Below are 20,127 nucleotides of genomic sequence, written 5' to 3'. Positions count from 1 at the left end.
GATGTAATCCAAGCAACTATATATAGGAAGGAAGGTCCTTCTTGAGAGGGGATCAGAAAAATTTCAAGAGAGAAATAGGGAAATAGAGAGAGAAAGTAATCATTGTAAAACCGAGAAGTGTATTCCTAAAGAACAATTGCCCCTCAGCCAACCCAAGAAAGGACTTAAATAAGAAATTTTATTTTCCTGATATAATCCTTTACATAAACTGTCATCCTTGCCAATCTCTTTTCTTTGATTACTAACCCGTGGCTACAAGAGATTAAAGTGTTGACCTTGACGATTCACCTCTACAAATTAGTTGTACTGGGCCTCCATCCGAGCCTAGTCTCATTTAGGTTAGGCCAGGTTGTTAGTTTTGCCCCCTACAACTGGCGACGTCTGTGGGAAGGTCATCTTGAATCATTGTTTACAGATTCGAGTAATTAAAGAATGGAAAATTCAGCAAGAAGTGGAATTGTAGGTCAAAGTGAAGGACATGGATCGGTGGGGTCCAGGTGTAGAGAAGAATTTGTAAACATGGAGCCTAAAAGGGACTAAGCGCAAGCCCAGTCTCCTAATATAAGGGCTTCACCTGTTCGTTCCGATCATATAAGTCGAAGCCATTTTGTTTCGTCAAGGCATGCCAAGAGGGACCAAGAGATGTATGATCTTAGAGTACAAGTTCGCCAGCTGCGGTAGCAGCTTCGAAAAAGGGTAAATGTTAAAGAGCGCAAAAGCCTAACAATAAGTTCAAACTCTAGCTCAGGAGAGGAGCGGAGCCATAAAAGGAGAACAAGAAGTCCACGAGGCAGTGTTCATGGTGTACCATCTCACTTGATGAAGGGGACACCCTCATAGGAGGAATAGAAAACCAAAATAGGACCTAAGGTAAGAACTAAGAAGGAAGGCCTACTTACTATACATGGAACCAATCAACCAACTAGTGGGGTTGGTTAGAACTTAGAACTTAGAATTACTCTAAAAATAAGTTAAATATAAATTGTAGAAAGGAAAATTTTACAAAGTAAGGGTTCATAATTCTCATACGGACCCCCCCCCCCCCAAAAGCTCCCCCCTCTCAAAAACAGAAAAAGAATTGGACAGCTAATTAATAGTCAAAAAATATAACTATTGATAAAAAATTCCATTTTTTTAACACAAAAAAGTACTACTATAATAATGTTTCTCGTCCTTTGATTTTAGTTCCTCTTATTTGTGGGATCAACTAGTGATGAGTATTTAATAAAGAAATCTTATCTTGGAGATTCCTTTTTATTTATTTATTTATTTTTAATTTGGGACAAAGCCTTTTGTTGTTGTTTTATTGTTAAGCTTCAAATTTTTTTTCAATGCTTGAATTAGACTCAAAATGTTAAATGAAAAAACCACATAAAGGAGATCTCGTGTTAAGGTCAAGAGTGATGGTACTCAAAATAAAATTTTCTCTTAGAGATTTTTAAAAAAAAATTATTTTATTTTATATGAGACTAAGCCCTTCATTATTGTTGTTAACTTCAAATTGTTGTCATTGTTTGATTTAGACGCAAAATTTTAAATAGAAAAAAACTAAATAAAGGAGATTGTTGATACCTATTTCTATGACACATTTTCTATAAATCTGTTTTGGCTGAACCCTACTTTTTTGTGACCTAATTAATGTATTATTATCTATTTCATTCTTTTAATCATGACTCAAGCCTGTGACATCAGAGGAATATGACAAAGTGTAGTTTGGAGGGTACGAGTTGACTCTTTTTAGACCTTTTGCATGAGCCTGAGCCATGTGTGTTGCAAAGTGGGATGGGAACATTTGTAGCACTTAAAGTTCATAAAAAGGTTCTAGTACCCAAAATTTTTACTCAAATAGTACCTTCTAGCTCTTGTTGTATGAGGCTGAAACCTTTAGAAAAACCTTTTTTAGCCCATAAGAACAAGTTGACTTCTTCTGCCAACTTTGGCTGCATGCTACCACTTAGGGCAGCTTCCCAATGGGTTGAATAGGCTTGGAAAGAGGACTTGATCCCATTTGGTCAAGCATTTCCCCTTTTGATGTAAAAAGTATTCCAACTCGTTGCCTAAACAAAAGCAAATTGAGCATAAACAATCAAATTAGCCCCAAAAGAGGCCCATGACCTCATTCACTATCCATAGACCAGTCCTTAAAGGATGTCCAAAGCTTGCTATAAAGCCTTACATCAGATGATTTAAATCAAAACCAACTATTCACATTTTGCCCCTAAAAACATAGCTTTAGAGCAAAAACCATCTCAACCACTTAAAATGTACAACATTTTGAAGCTTAGAGGTGAAAATAGTGGTACCAAGGATTCTTCTCTCTCTCTCCCTCACCAGCTCTCTCAAATTCCTCCTCCTGTTGTGTGTGAAAAAAATTCAAACTTAGCGTATTACTACTTAAATTTTTTGTATCTTTGTTGTTTTGCACTTTGATTTTGTTCTTGTGATGCACCACTAGCCTATATTCATTGAATATTAGAATTTTGAGTGTAAAGTTCTCCATTAATCACACTTTAAAGAACCCAATGATAATTTTTGGGCTTGTTCTAGCATTTTTAGCCTTTGTCGTAAAACGTCCTTGACACAAATTTAATGTTAGACTTAGAGAGTGATATTGCTAAAAAAAGAGATATGTGAAAAAATTACAATAAAACAATGGTAATTGCAAAGTAGGCAATTTGTGTACATTAAAGTTTATAGGCGAAAACACCATTTTGGGGTCATAGTCAATTTGGTCCGTATGTCTTCATAGTAATCAATTTGGTCCCTGTGATTTTTAATTTATAGTTAATTTGGTCTCTACCATTAACTTACTAACGGAAAACGTCTACGTGGCAAACAGTGTGCACTGTTGGTACACTTTAAGCTTACATGGGAACTAAAATAATAATATTACATGCCACATCATCTAGAAAAGTTTTGATTTATCCGTTTTATAGAAAAAAAAATTAGATTTAGGAAGAACGTGAAACCAGAAAAATCCAACCTAAATCCACTTCCAGCATATTCTTTAAGCAAATCCAAAAATCAAATCAAACAAAAATCAAATGGTTAAAAAGTAATTACGGCCCCGTGAAGCTTCTTGATGAGAGCCATAGGCTTGCATTTCAAACCCCTCTGAAACAATACAGATCAGACCCATTTGATTACTTTACATTCTCATATATCCTTCTAGAGCTTGACGTGTTCATTAGTATACATGTCGATAAGAGCATCCAAATCGACTCCTCTAAAGCTGAACTTCTTGAACATCCTCTTCTTAGAATGTCCCGCTGCTGCCATAGCCACATCAGTCTCAACGTCCACCTGAAACAAACTCGCATATAGAGAGAGAGAGAGAGAGAGAGAGAGAGAGAGAGAGGAATTAGTGGTGGGATTTGCTTAAAGAATGTGTTGTTTATGTTTGTTTTTTGTGTTCTTTGCTGAACGTAATTGTGACCAAGGAATTGGAAAATGGACTTTTGGATTTCATATATGCTATTGATTGATTGACTTGGTTTTAAATGATGAGAGATTTGTGCTTGAAGAAATAAGACTTCTGAATTACGGTTTCATTTTTCTGGGGTCATGTTCTTTCCATAACTAAATTCTTTTTGTTTCTTAAAAAATGATATGTCAGATTTTTCCAGAAGTTGATGATGTGGCATTTAAAATTATTATTTTAGTTACCACGTAAAGCTTAGAGTGTGCCAAGAATACATACAATTTGCCACGTAAGTGTTTTCCATCAGAGAGTGATACTGCTAATAAAAAGACGTGAAAAAATTATAATAAAATGGTGGTGATTATTTTTGGTAAATATCAATTGCAAAGTAGGCAATTTGTGTACATTAAAGTTTATAAAGATAATAAGTTCTATTAAAAAATTCATATATATGGTTTCTCTATATTGATATATCAATATATAATTCGGCCATCGAAACCAAAATTTCTGGTCCCACCCTTGATAATAAATATATGGTTTCAAATAGCTTGAGAACTAGAAGTGCTCATGAAAGAGCTACTTGAATATAGCCATTTCTTGGTAAGTTTTATTTAATTTTGGTCAAAATACATTGATGGTCCCCAAAATTTAGTGCACAAGCAATTTTAGTCTTTGAAGTTTAAAATTATAGTTTTTATAAAAGCACGCATATAGTTGTCACTTTTAATTATTGTGCCAAGTGCCTTGTAGCTTAATTAGTTGGCATTTCTTGCTTTATCCATGACATCTAGGGATCAAATCCCCCCTTTCCCATTATAAATATTAAATTATTAAAAAAAAAAATTAAGTGATAGATTTTACTCCTTAACAAACAAAAGTAGTCACTTTTTATATATATGGAGTTATAATATGTCAATTTTTAGTTTGGCCACATCATTTAAGGGACAAGAATTGCTAGATTTTTGTTCCTTGGCATCCATAAATGAGCCCAATATATTTCCAAAATCTTACTACATATGTTTGCTAAAGTCTCCTAAACATGTTGTAAGCTGGAGTAGTTAATGCTGTCATGTAAAGAAAGTGTGATTCTATTTTTTTTATTTAATATATACATATGTTTATATATAGAACATTCAATCTAATTTTTATTAATCTTGAAAAGCTTGGATACCATTTGAAAGAATTAGTATATATGTCATATCCTAACCAAATTATATGGTCAAATTGTGGAGATTATATAATTACTTTTTTCAAAATTGTTTATGTTAAATTGTTCTTTAGAAAAAAATGTGGATACAATTTAATTACTATAAAACCCTTTAAATAAATCATGGTAATTTCTAGAATATATTACAAGTATAAGGAATATATATTATTAGGTTTTTAAATATAGAGTGTGTATTTTATTGGATTTATTTTACTTTTATTCAAGGTATACATAAATAAACATAATATATTTGTTATTTCTATTATATATGTTCACTAAAGTGTCCTAAACATGTAATATATATGTAACTTATGATCACATCATGCACCATGGTTGGGTGTATTTTTAGTTCATTATATAGGACCAATCTAGTTGATTAATTTAAATGGAGGAATATAATATTTATTGGGGATGCATTCCTAATTTTATGCTCAATTATCATAGCTTTCTCCACACAAAAAAAAAGCTCAATTATTGTAGGCGTTACTATTTATATGGACTATAATTTTGGGCCAATCCCTTATTGGAACCGGCATAGGGATATCCTACCTTTCATCAATTATTTTTGGGGCTGAATGGTCTCCAATTAGAGTGAAAGGAAACTTAATACATGTCTTCAGAGTCTTTCACAACCTCACGTCTTATTTGAAAAGGTTTCTTTACTTTTGATGTAGTCAGATTTTAACAAAAGTAAGTACTTTAATTTATGAATGAATAATAATATTATAATAGATTAGTTTTTTCTTTTTATAAATAACAAATTGTAGACAAATTTTGTTGGGCTTAGTGATGATGCTAGCTACCCACGTTATGGATACGGTGCATTACATCAAATTTTTTTTATTATCTCCTAAATGGCTCGCATATCAAGTAAGTTTATAGTCATGTGGTCCTTAGTTAACAATTGAAACTAACAGTTTATGTTTGCCCCAAAATTGAAATTGATTACATGATATTGTATGTATTTTCTCGAAACAAATGGAGAGCCAATTATAGAATGTCTTTAGAAAAATATTTATAAACTTATGTTTATTAATATGTTAAGAAGATCAATATTAATCTTGCTATGTTATGATCATTATTAATTTAAAATATAATTGCACTTGACTATTCGCAAAACCATTGTTTGATGGTTAAGAAACTCAAAATCAATTCTAATATATGAGTGCTCTTACATAAATGAACATAATGTATTTTTTCTTTCTACTACGTATGTTCGCTAAAGTATCCTAAACATATGGTAAGTTAGAAGAGTTAACACTGTTTGTAGAAGTTCCATTAGTGATTTATTTGACACTCATGCATTATAATATATATATATATATATATATATATACACACACACATATGTTTATTCATAGGAAATTCAGCTGAGGTGTCAATAACAAATTGACACAACATTTTCACAACAACTGAGGTATCAATAACTCATAGGTCAAAATAAAATAACATAAAATAAAATAAAATATTATAATGGGACTTATCACAACTAAAAAAGCATTGTAAAAATGTTGTGACATTTTGTTATGTACACTTTCTCTTACCTAGGCTATGGCATGCTGGTGTGCATGCTGTCAAGGCCATGACATGCATGTGGGCATGCTGATAACCTCCTTTGGGCAATCAAGACCATGACATGCTTGTGGGTAGTCTACCAAGACCAAATAACCTCTTTTGGGCATTTTTTTAATCAAACTATATAATAACTACATAATTTGGCATACCTAATAGGAGGGCGAGTGTTGCAAGTCAAGTGACTGAGACCTATTTCATGTGCAAATTGTAAAGGTACAGTTAATGGATTGTCCCCTGACTCAAGGGAAAAGATTGATGGGCTTTTGACATTCTCTTATTTTAAAAATCAAAATCTGCCTCAAAGCATAGGGGAATGGAAAAGTTGTAATGTTTTCTAGGTTGGAAAAGTCGGACAAGGGTTCTCTCCAAACTAGTTTGGAGAGAAATCTTTCAAACTCATTTGATATCTTTTTATTGGATGTAACATTTGAAAATCTAACCATTGGATTGCATTTTCTTTATGTTCTTAACACAAGTCAAATTTTGTTCAAATTAAATTTGACAATTAAACTTAATTTTTATATATAATTTTATACCACAAAAACTTGAAATTTAAACATTTTATTAATAAAAAAGTCAACGATCTTTGATATTTTTGAAATTTTGCAAATATGGAGAGTATAGTATAAACATATAATCTTGGATGATTATAATGGGACAAATCTTTATTGGAGTAGGGGTGGGGATTCTATCCATTGCTCAATTCATTGCCCCATCCTTCTTCATTGGGGAGGTCTGTATTGCTTTAAGGGGTTCGCACTCAATTCTTGACTTCGTGCAACTCACGTTTAAGAACTTTCCATCAAAGACAGTAAACTTATTTCTTCCGCCCCCTAACAAGGTTAGATATTAATTCCTCCTTACTACTCACCTTCCATACTAATACCAACTCAGACTTGACCAAATTCACATTCAAAATCAGTTAGATTATTCTACCAAGAGCTTTGTAGCTTAATTAGTTGGCACCTCTTGGTGTGTCCATAACATCCAGGATTCAAATCTTCCCTCTCTCATTGTAACTGTCTAATTATAAAAAAAAATTAAGTGAATTATTTTACTCCTAACAACCTAAAGTAGTCACTTTTTATACATATGGAGTTATAACATGTTAGCTTTTAGTTTGGCCACACCATCTAAGGGACTAAAATTGCTAGATTTGTGTTCCCTAGCATACATAAATAAGCCCAATATATTTCTAATATCTATTACATATGTTCAGTTAAGTTTTCTAAACATGTGGTAAGTTGGAATAGTTAATACTGTAATGTAAAGAAAGTGGGATACTAACTTTTTTTAATATACACATATGTTTATACATTGAATATCAATCCAATTTTTATTAATCTCGAAAAGCTTGGATACTATTTGAAACAATTAGTATATAGTTATATATGTCATATCCGAACCAAATTATATGGTCTAATTTTGGAGATTATGTAATTACTATTTTTTAAGTTGTTTATGTTCCATTGTTTTTAGAAAAGATGTGAATAAAATCTTATTGCGATGAAACCCTTCAAATAAGTCATGGTAATTTTTAGAATATATTAAAAGAATAAAGAATATATTATTTGGTTTTTAAATATAGAGTGGGTATTGTACTTGATTCATTTTACTTTTATGCTAGTTATACGTAAATAAACATAACATATTTGTTATTTCTATTACATATATTTGCTAAAATGTCATAAACATGTGGTCTATATGTAACTTATAATCACATCATGCCCCATGGCTGAGTTTAATTTCAATGCATTGTGTAGGACCTATTTAATTGACCAATTTGAATGCAGAAAAATGATATTAATTGGGAATATATTCTGAATTTTATGCTCAATTATCTAATATTTCCATTTTAAAAAAATAAATTTATCATAAGGGTAGTACTGTTTATATGGATTGTAAATTAACTTGATTCAAAGCCTAGGATAAATGGTCCTTGGATATCTTTTTTAAATTATATTTGTGGTCGAATGGTCTCCAACTAGGAGGACAGTAAAATTAATAAGTGTCTTTTTAGGTTTTCACAACTCCCAAATCTTATTTGGAAATGTTTCCTTACTTTTTATGTAGTTAGACTTTAACATAAGTGAGTAATTTAATTTATGTATCAATAATAATATTATGTAATACAAACTATATAACCTTATAGTAGATTAGTTTTTTTTTTTTTAGACAACAATTTGTCGACGAATTCTACTGGGCTTAGCAATGATACTAGTTACCCACGTTGTTGATATGGTGCATTACATCAAAATTTCCCTCCAAAATGGCTCGCTTGTCAAGTAAATTTATAAGTTTTATGTTTAACCTAAAATTGAAAAAGATTACATGATATTGTATGTGTTTTCTTCAAACAAATGAAGAGCTAATTTTAGAATGCCTTTAGAAAAAAAATGCATAAACATATGTTTATTAATATGTTAAGAGGACCAATATTAATCTTGTTATGTTGTGATCATTATTGATTTAAAATGTAATAGCACTTGATTATTCCCAAAACCATTGTTTGATGGTTAAGAAACACAAAATCAATTCTAATATATTAGTACACCTACATTATCACTTAAAATCAATTGAAATTATATTAGCACTTTTGCAATTTACTCTTTGGTAAGTCTTTTCCTGATCAATAGGTTAGGCAAAACATGCCGAATCCTAATATCATTTTTTGTTCTGGTGTGTGTCTTGCTTTTTGGAATCCAGTAGTAATGTGCTCTTTGGGGTACATAAACAAACATAATATTGTATTTGTTCTTTCTATTACACATGTTCGCTAAATTTTCCTAAACATATGGCATGGTAGAAGAGTTAACACTGTTTATTGAAGTTCAATTAGTGATTTATTTGTCACTCACATGCTAGGAAAATAGGATTTTTTTTTGGTATGGAGTAAGATTTTAATTTTTGTAATATATAAATATGTTTATCTATAGAACATTCAATTGAGATGTAAATAATGAATTGTCATATCATTTTACAACAACTGAGTTGTCAATAACTCATAGGTCAAAATAAAATAATAAAATATTATAATGGAACCTACCACAATTGAAAAAGTAATGTGAAAATGTTATCACAAGCATAGGCCATGACATGTTTGTGGGCACGGTACTAAGGTCTAATAACCTCCTTTGGGCTACCAAGACCATAGCATGCCTATGGGCATGCTGCCAAGACCAAATAAACTTTTTTGGCACTTTTTTTAATTCAAACTATATAATAATTGCATAATTAGACCGACCTGGAGGGCAAGTGCCTCAAGTCAAGCGATTGAGACCCATTCCCCGTTCAAATTATGAAGGTGGATAAGAGTGGACAAGAAGAGGATTTGGCTTCCACCTATGAAGTTCAATTGCAATACCAAAACTCAGGTCCCAACTCCCAATAGAGTGATGCAATAAAGAATATATATAATAGTCTGTAGTAAACCCAATATCTTCTATGTATATTCCAATAATGCCTTAAGCACACTCAATGTCCGCACCTTATATTGTTGTATCCTTGCCTCACAGCAGTTGGGGATGGACCCTATAGAAAATGCATCTTAACTATGGCGAAAAATGCCCACAAGATGCATTGTAAATTGAAAACTAATATAATACATCTTTTGCATTGCAACCAGATTTCACATAGTGACAGCTCGCAAAGTCAAGAATCACCTGTCTAAAATTGGTCTAGCTCCACAGCCCCCAACCCCAAGCATAATGTTGTAAAGTTAAAATATCGTGTTGGAGGTCCTATTAATGATCTGATTAAGGCATTCCCCCTATATTGCACCTCTGGAAGATTGTTACCAAAATAACATCATTCCTTCAAACATTCAAAACAGCAATGAACAACAAATCCCTACCATGAGGGAAATTAAAAGGAACTCAAGATCAATAAAAAAAAAAATGTAAAAAGTGAATGTACAACCTAGTCCAATTATAATGTTAAGCAAAAGGTAATACCATGGTAGGGCTCTGCCACAATGCTATTGACAACATATCAAATCTTTTCTGCATCATTAAACATGGTAAATCTAGAATAAACTGTTCAAAGCTACAGAGAAATTTTAAATCATTTATGCTCTGTTCCAATCCCATTTGATCATTTCCACACATACAAAACAATCACCCAAAAGTATCCTAGAAGATGAAAATGAATCAGACTTGACAAACAAACAGATTTTAGTTCAGTTCTTGGCCTTAAGGGAGTTGTTTTCCTTAAGGGAGTTGTTTTCCTTGATCCTTGCTCAGTTGTCCAGCTTAACAAAGCGTTTGAGATCTTCATAAGGGAGGGTTTCAGTATTCTTCCTCCTTAATTCACTCAATGATGGGCATTTATTGATCAAATGCCATGGCGAATCAGAGTATTCAAAATCAGGAAGGATCTTGGGATCTGCCCTATCCTTGAGGATATCTGCACCAACCACTGTAGTAGACTTGACTTCTTTGCTAAGAATTTATTCTTTTGGTGCATCACTGGCTGCACTCCCTTTAAAGCCCTTCTTTGCTTTACCACTAGAAAATGTTTGTCGGCTGACCACCCCCATTGCCTCCTTGGTAATGGCAATGCCTCTAATCGATCTGACATGGTTCAATCCCATAAATTTAACCTGTGTCATCAATGTTAAAGAATATAGGAATGAATTTTTTCTTTACAGGAAAACTGGGATTTATACCCTAACACTATCAATTTTACATGAATTTACTAGTTTCCAATTTCCTCCATCTTCTAAAGTTAATTTTCAAGATAAGCTAAGCACAGACCAGGAATGCTTACATTTTAGAGCACTTCATTCAACCATATGACAAATAGAAAATATTTAACTAATGGTCCCATGTTTGGGCCATAATGAGATACATACTATTTTTTTATATATAAGTAAGATACGTTCTAATGTAAAATTAACTATTTCTCTTTCTTTTAAACTTTAACTTTCATTTATTGTATCTCTCTAGGACTACTTTGTGTATTTCCTTTGTACACGAGGTAGTTCCTTTTCCACAATAAAATTCCATTACTTAAACCCCCAAAAAGAAAGAAAAAAAAAATTCCACTTTTCTCTTACAGGGCTATATCTAAAAATTAAAATGCTAGTGCTCATTCAACAAAACTATGCTTGGTAGTTGACCTCAAATGCTTTGTTAAAACAAGAACATGAACAGATTGTGAGTAATTCTTAATTTTCAAGTATCTAGAATACTCCCTCAAATCAATAATTGCAGTCATAAAATGGAACTGTACATCACAAAGCTTCTCTTCTACTAATCTTTTGCAACTCCTAACTTTCAAAGTACTCAATCTTGTTCAGAATTAAACCTCAATTCAACATTTCCAAACACATTCAAAATCAACTTTACCCTTTATATTGCTAAAGGAATATGAGCCAAAACTCCTGGTAGTTCCTTGTATTAAAATCACCAAATCGCTTAAGTGTAATATAACCCATTCAAGAAAATGTGGAATAAGAATATCACCAATTCAGATTCCTCATTCAACAACTTATCCCACCCCCGAAAAAGAAAGGATTACATAAAACCTAGAACGCTTATCTATCTCCTCCTCCTACCAAATAATGACAATAACAAAGCTTTAGTCCCAAAACATTTTCAATTGGCTATGTATTCTTAATAGATTAATCAGGTCAACCACTAGCGGTTTTTTCTTTGCCGTTCTATCCTATTGTATCCAAAATCATATACTCTTTGTCAACTTGAAACATCCTTAATTAACATGTCATTTTTTTTTTTAATGTTATTTAAGCTCTTTCTTTTACCCCTTCTCTTTTGCTCGACTTTAATCAAATTCTTCCTCATCGGTACATTGATAGTAAATGTCATTCATAGCAAATGTCAATAGCAAAGTAAACAAAAACAAAAAAAAATTAGATTAAAACGTTAGAACGTTACTTATAAAAAAAAAAAAAAAAAGATTAAAACGTTAGATAACTAGGAATAAAGCATGAGTTTAGTAAAATTTAGATAACTTCTGGTAGCCAATGAATAGCATTAGTACCTGTGATTGTGAAGTCCAAAAGAATCCTAAACTACGAAAAAACACTCTAACGTTAGCAAGTACGTGGTTGGAGATTTTGAAGATTTGAATTCAAGATGGTGCCCCCGCTTTTGATAAGAAGCTTTTGAGACCAAAAAAAAAAAAACCCTTTTTCAACCTCCTCAAATCAAAACCCATTTCAGCCAAGACATAGAGAGAAAGAAATCGAATGAGAGAGAGAGAGAGAGAGAGAACGAACTTGCTGTAGTCGGAATCCTCGCCGCCGGAGTCGTCGTCTGCAACTTGATCTTGACTCACGTGAGAGTCACAGACAGAGAATGAAGAAATGAAGAAATTAAAAAATAAGAGTAATAAAACAAAACCAAAACGACGTAGTTTTGTTATAATAAGGATAGAATAAAATAAAAACAGATTTATTAGGGCTCGACCCTGGGTTAAACGCGTGAATACGCGTGCCCTAACCACTATGCTAAACCGAAACTGAGTATTCCAATTCTAAGAAAATCAAATTCACAAATGAACTCGTTTCAGTCAGTCCATTCAGTTTAACTTTTTTTTTTTTTTTTATTATTATTATTATTTTTTTAGGCCCTCTAGTTTTGTTGAGGGAGAATGGATAAAGGCCCTATTTTTGGGCCAATTTTTTTTTTTTTTAATTTTATTTTATGGGAGGGCCAAAATATTTTTAAAGCATTGCTAAAAGCCCAACTATAAATCTAAGTAATTTGTCTTAACTTTAGGTCATCTTCATCATTATTACAATTGGGGCTGAAATCCACCAGCGCCCTCTCTTCCGAGTAAAAGAATTCATCAGAAATCCTAAATCCCAAGGTTAAACTCTAAATAATAGCCTAAATTTGTTCTCTTTATTTCTATAGAGTATAGACTATAACAAAAGTGAAAGACTCAATCTACGATAAGGTTTGATTTATCAAATCTGGTGAGTTCAATTTGGTGGACAAAACCCGTTTCATTTTTTTATTTGGACTTTAAAAGAAAAAAAGAACATACACTAGTTATGGTTTCCCAAAAGTCCAAAACTCAACATTTTTGTGGGAAAGAAAAGCAAGTTGGAAATGCAGGCAAAGAGCAAGAAATTTCTTGTTCTTGTGACAGACTCGACAAAGAGATGGACATGAAGAGTAATTAAGCTGAGTACATGTATGATGCCAATACAATTTATGCCGATCTTCTTTAATAATAGTATTTAGCTTCCTTCTCAAAAAAGTAATAATATAACTAAAACATAAAAGACAACTTAGTGAACTAGGTTCATATGAGATACATTTTACCATTAATGGTTGATCTCTGCTGATTATCTATAAACTAAATATAGTATGTGTTTGGATCCGGATGAACCTACATCTGCGTTTTCAGCATTTTCCTCTTTTTTATTTTTTTTGTATGCGTTTCAGCTTTAGGGGACAAAGTGACTGTTCACATACTATTCATGCACTGTTCACATACTGTTCATGCACTGTTCACGGGACCCACAATCACTTTATTCAGAAAAAATATTAAAAATAGGTCACACAGCACTATTCACCCATTTAAAAATTATTTTGCTACAGTGTTTTTAATTTTCAATTTTCAGTTTTCAGCAAAATAAGATATATCCAAACGGACCTATAATTTGTTAGAATGATTCTTAGCAAAATTGGAAAATTTCCTTTCTTTTAACATTCTAATTTTATTGGATTACATTCACATTAATCTCATTGATGGGATTGCATTCACTTTTCATGTTATGCTTCATTTGTTTCATTATAAAACGTTTTATGGAAAATATTTTCATCATTTTACCGTGTTTGTTTCATCGTAAAATTTGGTCAAATTTGAATATGTTTTTCATAAACTATAAAATCTTTTATTAAATGTTGTAAAATATTTTACTTTTAAAAACTTGGTAAAATATACACACAGTGACTCTCCCTCCCATACGGTGACTGAAGCAGACAATCTGGTTGTTGCACTGCTGCCTTTGATAGCTTAGTTGCTGGTTTTGGTGTGGTTTGTGTTTGAAATTTTTTACATATCACACCAAACACTTGAAACGAAACAAACAAGTGTAAATCACACATGATAAATCATGTTATTACTTATTCTGTCCAAGACCTCATTTTACTTTATCTTTGCAAGCAATGTTTATATTGTAGCTAAAACTTATACACTCAGTTTTCTAATTTTCATCTTCCATGGGGGCATTTTTTACTTCACAAGTTTTCCTTTTTGGGTGACCGATGTTGCTCAACTTTAAATGTTAGAAACTATTGCGTCCAAACCTAATCTTTCTTTATCTTGCAATTTGCAAACAACATAAAACTTGTTAATCTAAAGGTTCTCTTATAAAATATCTCTCTATCTTTGAACCTTTTAAATTTCCCTTTCTCAACCTTCTACTCACCTTCTTTTCTTTGTTTCCGTTACACGGAAGCATGGGGCCAACTCTTTAATCCTTTTGATTTCCCATTTCCCAATTTGTAATCATCAAGGGGCCATTTGGTAACATTATTTGTATTTTTTAAAAATACGTGTGGGAAAAAAAGTATGTGAAAATGAGTTAGGAGCGTTGATCTTGCATACATCACCGTTTAAAACATGTGTTTAAACATATGTACCAAACGCCCCCAATACATCACACTCATATTATGCTCTACCGACATCAGTTTTTTATTTTTTAAAAATGCTCTGTCAATTTAAATACACTTTTAATTAACTTCTTCCATTTTCTCTTCCTAATCCTAATTACCTTGTTATTCAGCCAAAAAAAAAAAAAATCCTAATTACCTTGTTATGGCTTTTCAATTAGTTTTTTAAATGTACCTTATTGTATCTTCTTTGATCATTTTAACGTTTAAATTAATCACACACACACACACACACACACACATATATATATATATATATCCTATCCTACTCTACTGTCTAAAATTATAAAAGAAGTGTTACTTGCACAATATTTTTACAATATTTTCATGACAAATTTTAATTGGCAAGTTATTACAAGTTTTTAATTTGAATTCACCACTAAAATTACTTTCTTATCTACTAGTAACAGCAAGTAACAACTTGTCACATATAATTTGTTGTGAAAGTATTGTGAAAATGTTGTGGACATAACATTTTCAAAATAATAAAATATTACAGTAATTAAATTCATGAAATCAACAAAATAGTAAAACACACCAAAGTTAGCGTGTTATTATGGTTTTAATTTAACGTAGTCTTTTTATTCTTTTTGTTGTTGCTAATACTAATTTTTATCTCGTGAAAATTCATCTACAGGTATTTTATACGTCTACTTCAAGTCTCTACAGCCTTCAATTTTGCGTGTTGCACCGACAATTAATTTGAATTTTGAATTGCTTCTCCCAAGGGCGACACCATGAGGCTTTGCTTCTTGTGATTCATAATTTCCAATACGCCGCCCACCACTTTGTACACCGCCCTCAAAATATAAAATATGACCCACCAAATATATACTATATGTGAGTGCATTTAATGATTTTTTTTTTCTTGCTATAATAAATCTTTAGTGGCTTCAAACCGAAGATGGATTTTTTATTTTAATGTCTGATTATGCAAGATCAACGGTGATCCTTTGTTTGGTGAGGGGTATTTCTTAAGTTACACTGTGGGAACACTTATTATGATTTGTAATGCAATTATGCAAATGAGTTAATACTACGTGTAATGCACGAATACATGACAGCAACATTAATTATGAGACTGAAAAATGTTCATGCTAGTGCTAGCTAAGCCATGCAATAAAAATGGTGACAGTTTGGTAAGAAAATATATGCTGTGTCTCTCTATTAGCAAAAATATGCTGTGTCCCTCTTGGTCCTCATGGGACATCTCTATATTTGAAACATTTCTTCTTTGTGACTCATTAATGAGAGAAAGAAATGTTAAAATTTCATATTTTACCGATATGCCCCAATTTGACTACGATTCCTAATCATTAATTAAAGGGAAAATCCTAATCATTTATGACTAAGTGAATGATTTAGATTTTTACCATGTTGTCAATAATTTGAATAAACAACATTTATTTAAAATTTGATAATGTAAAAAATTTCAATCCACTAATTTGAATGGTTAGGAGTTCAACAATTCTACAGTTACGACTTCTAGAAATTTTATTTTCAACCATTTGTTTTTGTTTGGTATTAGGTTATAAGGCTTTCTTTTTATTTTTATTTTTTTTATATGCAGTTATTTAAAACTTCACTTCTTTCTTACTTTTTTATAATAGAAATATATTTTAGCACACTTAAAAAAAAAAATTCAGCAAAAGCTAATAAATGTATTCATAATGCAAAAATAGTTTAAAGATCTGATGATGAGAATTACCCATGGTTTTGAGGTGAATTTTATTCCTTTCAAATGAGACAACTAAAGCATAGTGACAGTGTTTTTCATGGGAAATTCAATACAGTACTAATTTATATTGTCTTGATGAAGTGCTATTATCATGAAACCTGCCTCATAAAAAAAAAAAATAATAATAATAATAAGAATAATTATTATTTCAAAAGCTTTGTTTTATTTATAATAAAAAAATGGTAAAGAATCCCATCTAGCTGACAAAATCTCACTATGACAGTATACCTTCCAATTGAAATGATTTAAGCAATTTCTACCAAAAAAAAAAAAATGATTTAAGCAATAATGATTCAGTCAGTAGCTTTCCTAGAACCTACTATTCTCGTATCTTGGGCCGCGATTTATTTTAGCAAATGAACTTGTCAAACTTTTCCACTATTCAAAACCAGTGATACATATATTTTTTTTTCAAATAATCTATTCGTCATTAAAAAAAAAAAAAACTATAAAATGGTCATAAGGTGGTGATTTGCACAGGAAGTCATGGTCCACGCAATGTTTTTGTAAACTTGCAATGAACTTACGTGGCAAAGACGAGGAAGAAACAGACTTAACATAGACTGAATTAGAAATTGCAGAAATTTAAAAAAAAAAAAAGATAGCTTGGCACATAGTGGCAGTCAAATTCAATTACTAGTAGTTAGCAAATAGTATCAATAGCAATAGCAATAGCAATATAACATACAACCCTCATCTCCCAAATACATTGTTTAGTGGTAGAATATCTTTATAACTAATTACAACTGTAAGTTTGGAAATTGTAAGTTCAAGTAATAGTAAATCCCACTATTACTCAGCCAATCTCTTGCCATATTGGACAAAGAACAATGACCATGAGTCTTAATTACTAATAATTAGCAAGTATCAATAGTATACAACTGTCAATTCCCGAGTACGTCGTTTAATGCTATAAATTCTTTGTGACTAGTTACACCTATAAGTTTGAGAGTTGTGAATTTAAGTAGTAGTAAACCCCACTATAACTGAGGTAGTTTCATGCTATATTGAGAAGAGAACACTGACCACAAATGCGAAACTTTCACTTATTTATATTTATCACTAAAAAGAAAAAGAAAATTCAATAGCATATACCCTTATAAAAGGAATCTCTCAACTCACAAACCCAACCAACCCACTTCATCTCTCAATTTTTTACGCAAAAAAACCAAATGAGAAAATAAGAGACCCATATATATATTTATATATTTTAGCTAGACCTATAGGCCAACCCTATGGAAATGTACATCATCACAAACACAAACCACGACAAAAGCTAGGTCCACCACCATCACTACCACCACCACAAACAAAAACCCTTTCGTTCCATAATTTCATTTCTTCATTCCATTTCTAAAAGAAAAAGTTCTCATTTGCGTTTCAAAACAAAAAAAAGGAAAAAGAAATGGCAAACAACAAAAGCACAACGAAGAAAGAAGCGCAAGCCCTTCTGTTAGGGCGGTACGAGGTGGGAAAACTCCTAGGCCATGGTACCTTCGCGAAAGTGTACCACGCTCGAAACGTGAAAACCAACGAAAGCGTGGCCATCAAGGTAATCGACAAGGAGAAAATCCTGAAAGGGGGTCTCATCGCTCACATCAAGCGCGAGATCTCGATCCTCCGGCGTGTCCGACACCCGAACATCGTGCAACTCTTCGAAGTCATGGCGACGAAATCCAAAATCTACTTCGTCATGGAGTACGTACGAGGCGGCGAGCTGTTCAACAAGGTTGCCAAAGGTCGGCTGAAAGAGGACATAGCTCGTAAGTACTTCCAGCAATTGATCTCGGCCGTCGCTTTTTGCCACTCGCGTGGGGTTTATCACCGCGACCTTAAACCCGAGAATCTCTTGCTCGACGATAATGGAGATCTGAAAGTCTCGGATTTCGGACTCAGTGCCGTGTCCGATCAGATTCGACAAGACGGGCTGTTTCACACGTTTTGTGGTACACCTGCTTATGTAGCTCCCGAGGTTTTGGGTCGAAAGGGTTACGAGGCTGGTAAGGTTGACATTTGGTCTTGTGGGGTTGTGCTCTTCGTTTTGATGGCTGGGTATTTGCCTTTTCATGACCAGAACATTATGTCTATGTATAAGAAGATTTACAAGGGTGAGTTTCGGTGTCCTCGGTGGTTTTCGCCTGAGTTGATTCGGCTATTATCTCGGCTTCTTGATACAAACCCCGAAACCCGGTTTACGATCCCGGAAATCATGGAGAATCGGTGGTTCAAGAAGGGTTTTAAGCACATCAAGTTTTACATAGAGGACGATAGGGTGTGTAATGTGGAGGATGAGAAGGAACAGGAGGAGGAGGAGGATGATGATAATGATTCGGTTTCGTCTCTATCGGAGACGGAATCAGAATCGGGGTTTGAGGCTGCTAGGAGGCCGAGGAGGGTGAGCGCGTTGCCGAGGCCGGCTAGCTTGAATGCCTTCGATATAATATCGTTCTCACGCGGGTTTGATTTATCAGGGTTGTTTGAAGAAGGTGGGGATGAGTCGAGGTTTGTATCGGGTGCGCCTGTATCGAGGATTATATCGAAATTGGAGGAGATAGCGAAGCTGGTGAGCTTTACAGTGAGGAAGAAGGATTGCAGGGTGAGCTTGGAGGGGTCAAGGGAAGGAATTAAGGGGCCATTGACGATTGCGGCTGAGATTTTCGAATTGACGCCAAGTTTGGTGGTGCTAGAAGTGAAGAAGAAAGGAGGGGATAAAGGAGAGTATGATGATTTCTGTAACAACGAATTGAGACCCGGGTTGCAGAATTTGATGCTAGAAGAAGCTGAGGCAACTGCTGCTGGTGCTAGTGGTGGTGGTTCTTCATTTTCAGATACTTCTTCATACCCGCCTTCATATCCTCCTTCGGATACTGAATAGAGTGGGAGTGAAAGAGAGAGTAAAAAGAGAGAGAGAGAGAGAGAGAGAGAGAGATGGAGAAAGGAAGGGAAAAGGGTATGCTTTTCTTTTTTCTCTTTCTGCCTCAGCTTTTTTCTTTTGCTAAAATGTAGTATATGATATATGTTTTTCTTTTCTTTGAATGTTCTGTTGTGTTACTTAGGAACTTTATATTCATCTAATTTCGTATTTTATTGTTGCACCGAGAAATCCTAGATAAAATTTATAAAGAATGGAGTACAGTTTTTCTACTTTCCATCTTGTTGGGTTGCTGAATGTGTATTACTAGTTAGTACTAATGGTTCATTTTGTGGAATTACAAACTGCAACTAGATTGGGACTGTTATTTAAGTTCATTCTACTATGGTAGCAAGTGGGGAATTAAAATCCTTCAATTTTTAAGTAAAATTTGCTACTGAATTTCATATGGGGAATGTGCTATATCTGTTATTTTTGGCCTCTATCCGCAATTTGTCAAATGTGACAAGGTTAAGAGATTTTGTGGGAGGATGTTTAGAAGGTTAATAGCACTTTTCACATTCTGAATGTAGATATTGCACTTGATGATTAGTTTGAATTTGGGAAAGGGCAGTACTCATCTGAATGGTTGATAAAGTAAATGGGGGTTATGGAGAAGTGACT

General features: G+C 33.0%; 1 protein-coding gene and 1 long non-coding RNA gene across 2 annotated transcripts; one reads left to right on the top strand and one right to left on the bottom strand.

Annotated features, from left to right (window-relative positions):
- Positions 1-10,191: 10,191 nt before the first annotated feature.
- LOC142636128 (uncharacterized) lies at positions 10,192-12,509 on the bottom strand. Its single transcript, XR_012844259.1, has 3 exons — positions 12,445-12,509; positions 12,207-12,327; positions 10,192-10,803 (listed from the first exon to the last, which is right to left on the bottom strand). It is a non-coding gene; the product is annotated as an uncharacterized LOC142636128 (long non-coding RNA).
- A 5,234-nt stretch (positions 12,510-17,743) lies between these two features.
- LOC142636127 (CBL-interacting serine/threonine-protein kinase 12-like) lies at positions 17,744-19,736 on the top strand. The gene has a single exon (XM_075810218.1). The coding sequence runs from the start codon at positions 17,998-18,000 to the stop codon at positions 19,465-19,467; it is 1,470 nt and encodes a 489-aa protein (XP_075666333.1). The 5' UTR covers positions 17,744-17,997; the 3' UTR covers positions 19,468-19,736.
- The last annotated feature ends 391 nt before the right edge of the window (positions 19,737-20,127 follow it).

The sequence above is a fragment of the Castanea sativa genome, chromosome 5 (genome assembly GCF_040712315.1).
Source record: "Castanea sativa cultivar Marrone di Chiusa Pesio chromosome 5, ASM4071231v1".
NCBI classification, from domain to species: domain Eukaryota; kingdom Viridiplantae; phylum Streptophyta; class Magnoliopsida; order Fagales; family Fagaceae; genus Castanea; species Castanea sativa.
This window is presented reverse-complemented; position numbering and strand designations above follow the sequence as displayed.

Bases quoted from the DNA above. Each gene is read 5' to 3' on its own strand.
- LOC142636127 (XM_075810218.1), top strand. From the start codon at position 17,998: ATGGCAAACAACAAAAGCACAACGAAGAAAGAAGCGCAAGCCCTTCTG.